At 45.9% G+C, this 6,945-nt stretch overlaps 2 protein-coding genes across 5 annotated transcripts; both read left to right on the top strand.

Moving 5' to 3' along the window:
* Positions 1-223: 223 nt before the first annotated feature.
* LOC117584726 (probable phosphorylase b kinase regulatory subunit beta) lies at positions 224-6,170 on the top strand. Of its 4 annotated transcripts, XM_034273788.1 has the most exons (12): positions 224-328; positions 391-557; positions 824-1,176; positions 1,242-1,589; positions 1,645-2,193; positions 2,614-2,640; positions 3,383-3,418; positions 3,899-4,003; positions 4,063-4,635; positions 4,695-5,311; positions 5,373-5,645; positions 5,711-6,170. In XM_034273788.1, exons 1-12 carry the CDS (start codon positions 309-311, stop codon positions 5,997-5,999), a joined length of 3,357 nt encoding a protein of 1,118 aa, XP_034129679.1. In that variant the 5' UTR covers positions 224-308; the 3' UTR covers positions 6,000-6,170. The 4 variants fall into 4 exon arrangements, with proteins under 4 accessions (XP_034129679.1, XP_034129680.1, XP_034129681.1 ...); XM_034273789.1 differs by lacking the exon at positions 3,383-3,418; XM_034273790.1 differs by lacking the exons at positions 2,614-2,640; positions 3,383-3,418 and adding an exon at positions 3,075-3,089.
* Positions 6,171-6,197: 27 nt separating this feature from the next.
* LOC117584727 lies at positions 6,198-6,830 on the top strand. The gene has a single exon (XM_034273793.1). It carries the CDS (start codon positions 6,376-6,378, stop codon positions 6,733-6,735), a length of 360 nt encoding a protein of 119 aa, XP_034129684.1. The 5' UTR covers positions 6,198-6,375; the 3' UTR covers positions 6,736-6,830.
* The last annotated feature ends 115 nt before the right edge of the window (positions 6,831-6,945 follow it).

The following is a 6,945-nucleotide window of genomic DNA, read 5'->3' on the forward strand; positions in this document are numbered from 1 at the left end:
CGCAGACTCTGCACACAGTGGCAATAACTAAGCCATGTATATGCATTTTAATTACTAGCATCGAATGCAAATCCGAATTAATGAATGGATGAGTGCTTTATATTCACATTCATATTTATTTGTTTCTGCTTGTATTCACTTGGTTTTGTGATTTATTTAAGAACTATTTGCAAATCTGGCTGATACATTTAAAACACAGCGCTGCCAGATTGGCGGATGTAATCAGCTGATAGGAAGGCATTTCATTTGACTTTTTTTTGACTTTGATACATTTTGTTCCGCAGCTGACCAACTGAAGAAAAGTTACGATGCGGAATGTGCCGAATTCGTGAGTAGCAACTACATATAGTTACAAAAAACAACTAAGATGTTCGGATATTCGTGTCTTAGACTCGGTCTCTCCGTCACAACTCCAGGCGGCAGCTTGGGAGCTCCGGACAGTGGCATATCTACAAGTGGACGCCACAACAGTTTGGAGGATATAAATCTGGATCAGTTCCTGAAGACATCCAACTACGAGGACACTGTAAAGCAGCTGGACATTTACTATGGCATCGGTAAGAACTTGAACGAGAAAATACATGATTTATATAACCTTGGAGCTGGCTGTAGGGCAGCCAATTGAGCATCAATTAATACCACCAAACGACGCTATGCTGACGCGTCTATTAATAAGCATCGCGAAATGCCTTCGCCCCTCCGTTGTAAACAAAATCTTTTGTTTATTTGCATTCGCTATCAGGGAAACGCCAAGACGCTGCCACTGTCACTGACATTTTAGAAATAATAGATAACTTCGTAATTTATCACTTTCCCTTCACAGTAAAGCGGCAGTTATTGCGCTATCAGAGCCCCATCACTGGCCTGTTCCCGGTGATGAGCACCGATCAGGTGGTGGGCTCGGTGCGCGACAGTGTCTACTGCGCCGCCGCCGTGTGGAGCTTGTACCAGGCCTACAGACGCATCGACGATGACCGCGGCAAGTCCTACGAGCTGGGCCAGAGCACGGTCAAGTGCATGCGCGGCATATTGGAGTGCTGGGTGAAGCAGGCCTCGCGGGTGGAACTCTTCAAGCAGCGCCAGTCCAACACACATGCCCTACACAGCAAGTTCCAGCTGCATACAGGGGAGAAGATCTACCCGGATGAGTTTTATAACCATCTGCAAATCGATTGCGTGAGTTCAATAAATGAGTTTCCCTGCAACAAAAAAACTTTAACGATTTCTCTCTCCTCCTTTAGGTGTCACTCTATTTATTGTTCCTAGTTCAGATGATAACTTCTGGCCTGCAGATCATCTACACCCACGACGAGGTGGCGTTTGTCCAGAATTTGGTTTACTACGTGGAGCGTGCCTATCGCACGCCAGACTTTGGCATGTGGGAGAGGGGCTCCAAGTACAACAATGGCACGCCCGAGATCCATGCCTCATCCATTGGCATGGCCAAGTCCGCCTTGGAGGCCATCAACGGGTGCAACTTGTTCGGCGAGAAGGGAGCATCGTGGAGCGTTGTGTATGTAGATATCGATGCTCACAATCGCAACCGCAGTATTTTCGAGACCATGCTGCCCCGTGAGTCCAGCTCAAAGGTTTGTGGATCCAAGCATTATCGATTTCTGTTCTCACAAATTTCCTCCTGTACAGGGCGTGGATGCATCGCTGCTTCTGACCCTCTCCTTCCCAGCCTTTGCCTCACACGAAGATCGGCTGGTGGAACAGACTAAACTGAATGTGGTCAATCGGCTACGGAGCAAAATGGGCTTTAAACGCTTCACCCGCGACGGTTTCCTCAGCAAGAACGAGGACAAGACGCGTCGCTACTATCACTCCGGGGAGCTGAAAGAGTTTGAGGGCCTTGAATGCGAGTGGCCGCTCTTCTTCATAGCCATGATCATCGATGGCGTGTTCAAAAACAACAACGAACAGATCGAGGAGTTCCAAAATGATCTGCGCCGCTGTCTGCGCACTGATGCCAACGGAGATCCCGTGGTGACCATGTACTACGCACCCGATGGGGACGGCTCCTATATGCGTGCCCCCTCGCAGTCGCTGTTCCTCTGGGGCCAGTCCTTCTTCATTATAGCGCAGCTGCTCACCGCTGGCCTCCTGCACATCAATGAACTGGATCCCATTCGTCGCTACTTGCCCAGCTATAATCGTCCCAGGCGAGCAGGTCGATATTCAGCCTTTCAGGTGAGTTGGAACTGGCGAGGCGTTGGGTTATTAACGCTATGAAATATTCGTTAAATTAATTGTAAGGAGATTCCTTGAATTTCCACCATAAATTATTGTTTTGGAAACGTATTTCATGGCGTGGGGCTACTGGGCTTTCAACTACCCCAAATCGGCGGGGATTCTTGCTGCTGCCACTGATGAGTTTTGTGTGTCTGCCGTTTGTATTTGCGTTCGTTCGGGAAACTTATAGTACACGTTTTTGTTTTTACTCTATCAGTGCTTCTCCTCAGTGTGGGTTAAGTTCATAATTGGCTCTTGATATTTAATACATAATACTATCTACATTTTGTTCATTCTCTACTACTAAATACTACTGCTACCCCCCAATCTATATACCCAAACGAAATCGTACTCATAATATTGGTTCTGTAATAACAGGGCAAAGCAATCGATGATAAACACAAAGTAAGTAGATGTGTCTGCTTAATACCACTCAAAATTGTAGATAAATTCAAAATTATGTTCCACTAAATTACTCCTATGTGTATGAATAAAATATGCTTTTTAGATCAAAGAAACTTTACACCACAATTCACTTAGTTTATTTCTTGTGGCTTTTTTATGCAAATATAACACTATGTACGGCAAGGCACTACAACACAAGTCTAACACACACACAGCACACACACAAACACACCCACACACATTTATAAATATTAATTTGCCGTAATTACTATTTAAGTTTCTGTACTTTCGTTTTGTATGTATATAGCGAACAAATTCCTTTTTTGGTATCTTCTAAATCAAAAGTTTTTCTCTCTTTCCTCTTTTCGGTTTCTTTTCCCTCTCTCTATAAATATGTATTGTTTCAAAACCAAACATAAATACACGCTCTATAGGCTAAACCGGGCACTGTAAGTAATTTATCACCAGACGGTTGGGGTTCTTTACATATTTTTGAAGTTCCTAACTCTTGTGTTTTTAACCCACGATCCATAGAATGATCAAGCTTAATTTTATTACATTTTGTTTTGAAGGTGTTTACATCCACAGTGTAAACATCTTTTTATTAAAACGTAACTCGTGGCCAGCGCTGGAAAATTAAATGCCCAAAACGCAGCAGCATTGCTTGAGCTACTAATTAACTGTCCTTGTTAAATATCCATAAATTCCTCTACTTAACAATTAACATACTATATGCCCAAAGAGACCACGCATTCCTCTTATACTGGATGACAAGAAGGTAATTTGTGGTCTAGTCTCGGCCTTGCTAGGGGTCACCAATTGGCAATGTTAATTGTACTGAGATTGATTTAACTGAAGAAGAAATTAATACAATTCGATAAGAATAATGTACTTTGAAGATTGTTCTTCTATTTCCATTTTATGATAAAACTGCAATCTAAATTATTTTTGAAATTGTTTATCTGCTGTACAAAAAGTGCTAGCAGGTATCAGATCCATTTTTATTTCTTTGGCATGCAAACTCCCATATTTCCCTTGACTTGTACCTTTTGTCTTTTCTCCCACCGATCCCTTCCTTCACTTCCTGAACTCTTCCCCTTTTGTGTTTTGTTTGCATTTTGGCATTTGACTATGGAAAATTTTCCTGTAAAGTGATTAAAACCCAAGAATTATAATTGGCCTCATGCATCCTAACATTTTAATTAAATCTGATTATAATGTTGTGCGTATTCTAATCCTTTTTCCGTATCCCTTATAGGGCACTGCCACTGATCTAGTGGTGCAGATTGTCCTGATTGCTGAATCCATGCGACTGCAGGCCATGATGGCCACCTACGGAATTCAAACACAGACGCCACACGAAGTAAGTCGATTACAATCCCATCTATGAGGTAGAAACTGATTTAATTTTAATATTTTCAGGTGGAGCCTGTGCAGATCTGGAGCTCTACGGAGCTCATCAAAGTGTATCAGCATCTGGGTGTCAACAACAAAGTCGGCTTGTCGGGACGCCCCTCACGGCCCGTGGGCTCTCTTGGCACCAGCAAAGTGTATCGCATCTGCGGCATGACAGTGCTCTGCTATCCGTTGATCTTTGAGGTCTCCGACTTCTATCTGTACCGGGATATGGCGTTGCTAATCGACGACATCAAGACGGAGCTGCAGTTCGTGGGCAAGTACTGGCGGCTGTCGGGCAGGCCCACCGTGTGTCTGCTGATACGCGAAGAGCACATGCGCGACCCACAGTTCAAGGAGATGCTCGACCTGCTGGCCATGCTCAAGAAAGGCTACTGCGATGGCATGAAAGTGCGCATTGGCCGACTACAGAACCTGATCAGCAGCTCTTGCATTGAGCATCTGGACTTTATGAACCAGAGTGATCTGACGGACAACGAGAACGCTTTCTCACAGATTAACCACGAGTACATTGGCTACCAGTCGCTGACGGATGTGCCCAAAGCGTTGACCTATGTGGAGGAAAAGATTTCCGTGGCGGTAAGCGATTTTGCTTCATGCGAATAGAATTTTCTGAGTAACCATTTGGGTTCTTTCAGCACTTTGACAGCAAGCCCACTCCGGACATCATCCATGCCCTGCGAAACACCGATTCCATTTACTGTCTGTGCCAATTGTGGGGAATCCTGCTGAACCGCGAGGGTCCTAACTTCGAAGTGAATGGTCTAAACGTGAGCACAGCGCTCACCCAGCTCTATCATCGCGCTGGTTCACTTCGTTACTGGCGAGCTGTGCGCTACTGCTCCTCCCTGCTCCATCATATTGTGGACTCCATCAGCCCGTTCATCACCACTGTCCTGGTGAATGGCAAGGAACTCACAGTGGGCATCATTGGCCAAAAGGAGACGGTATTCGACAAGCCCATGACCCCGGCAGAGATTCAGAATGTTATGTACACCAGTGTCCAGCCCTACGATGTCATTCAGGCGGTGCTGCAGCAGGAGGTTGTTCTTTACTGTGGCCGTCTGATAGCCACCAATCCACCCATGTTCCGTGGCATACTTAAGATCCGCATTGGCTGGGTGCTAGAGGCCATGAGAATCTACTTGCAAATATCCGGACAGCAGAGCATCGACGTGGACAACCTGTCACCGTTCCAGGTGCGCATCCTTCTGCAGAAAGTACTTACAGTCAGCGAATGGGCTGTGGAAGAAAAGTAAGTGTGGAAACTCTGTTGAATATTTTTCGGAGACTGATCACAATTATTTGCATTACAGACTTACCACACTACAACGCCGTCAGCTGGAGGGCTGCTTGTGCCGTGTACCCAAACATTTCTATAACAAAATTTGGGAGATTCTGCAGCGCACTCCTCAGGGCATCCTGACGCAGGGCCATCACTTGCCCGCGACGCCCACACTGACCAACATGAGCCGCGGGGAGCTGACCTTCAATTTGCTGGTTGAGGAGACTCTGATTTGCATTGACCGTCCAGAAACGCGTCAGATAACTGTGGAGCTGCTGTGCATCGTGGCTACCATTCTCAATCGGTAAGTGGCAGTCATCACAATGAACTTTAGTGCCTCAATTGATCACTGATCATATCTTTTTTTAGCAATCCTGAGCTGCACTTCAAGCAAGCACTCGACTTGGATGGCATTGTGGCCGAGGCCTTTGCCATGTACTGCAAGGACAACAACATACATCATCCCCAGCCTCAGCCACAGCAGGCCAAGCACGAGGATCTAGTTACGTTCTACTCGCTGCCCTACTCAGAGACTACAGGCTACCTGGCACGCGCTGCTGTCAACAAAGTTCTTCAGGGCGGAATATTCTCTACAAACGATGAAGATGTTCAAATCGATGGCGATCGCCTGCACGACGACAACTGCAAGGTGTCCTAAGCACAGTTTTGCATATCTCCGTAACACTGACCCACCCACTAGCTCGAATTTTGTTGCTAATTCAAATCTGTTCTCCTATTTAACTCGTCTCTCTCTGTGTCCCTCGCCGTTCGCTTAGTTCTTAATTAAATGTTATGTATATTTTGTTGCAATAATGGAAATTGTTACATGGCCAAGTGTTTGAGTACTAGTTAATAGGTCAATAGCACTGGGGGTGGAAACCCGTGCAAATGTGGCAACTGGGCCTGCTCAGCACTGAGCTCGCTTTATGCAAGCCCTATCGATTGGGCCTTATGTCACGCACCCTTGGCTATAAAAGCACTTGGCCGCCTCCACGCTCGGTTGATTTCTCAATAAGTCTTCGCCGTGGAACAATATGCGCGCTCCAGAGTGGATGAGCAGCGAAATGGCACGTCTGACGTTGAAATTGGAACGGTACAAGCCTGTGGGCAGTGGCTACAATCGCATCCAGTCCATCCGTCTCTCCAAGAGCGTTACTCAAATGCTGAACAATCCGCTGCCCGTCGCGTTGGCAGCTTCCACCGCCCGATCGCCACAGGAGAGTTCCCTCCAAACGCCCCGTCAGCGCGGCGTACTTAGTCGCAGCGATTCCGAGTGGGAGGAGGTGTATCCTGCCGTCAAGTTGTGTCGCCAGCACAGCACAGAGAGTGCCAGCAGCCTGGACAGTGAGCTCAAGTTCACGCACTACCGGAATTGCTCAACGCGGATTCCCTGAAGGATAATTACAACTTTGTTTTTATTTTGCAATATTTGTGAACTTTTTACTGTGTGCTGCTATAAGAAATAAATTAAATTAGTGTTACAAAATGATACGAACAGTGTTCTTTTTGCAGCCAGAGGTGGCAGAAGCAAGCGTAAGCAGAAAGCGTGTAAATGTGCAAGTTTTTTTATTCATATTCTATGTAGCCCTTGCCATTTGGGTACA

The sequence above is a fragment of the Drosophila guanche genome, unplaced genomic scaffold (genome assembly GCF_900245975.1).
Source record: "Drosophila guanche unplaced genomic scaffold, DGUA_6, whole genome shotgun sequence".
In the NCBI taxonomy this organism is placed as follows: domain Eukaryota; kingdom Metazoa; phylum Arthropoda; class Insecta; order Diptera; family Drosophilidae; genus Drosophila; species Drosophila guanche.

Excerpts from the sequence above, each read along its gene's own strand:
- LOC117584726 (XM_034273788.1), top strand. The coding sequence starts at position 309 with ATGCGGAATGTGCCGAATTC. Across the intron at positions 3,419-3,898 it reads TTATACTGGATGACAAGAAG|GGCACTGCCACTGATCTAGT; the intron begins GTAATTTGTGGT and ends TATCCCTTATAG. Across the intron at positions 4,636-4,694 it reads AGGAAAAGATTTCCGTGGCG|CACTTTGACAGCAAGCCCAC; the intron begins GTAAGCGATTTT and ends GGGTTCTTTCAG.
- LOC117584727 (XM_034273793.1), top strand. The coding sequence starts at position 6,376 with ATGCGCGCTCCAGAGTGGATGAGCAGCGAAATGGCACGTCTGACGTTG.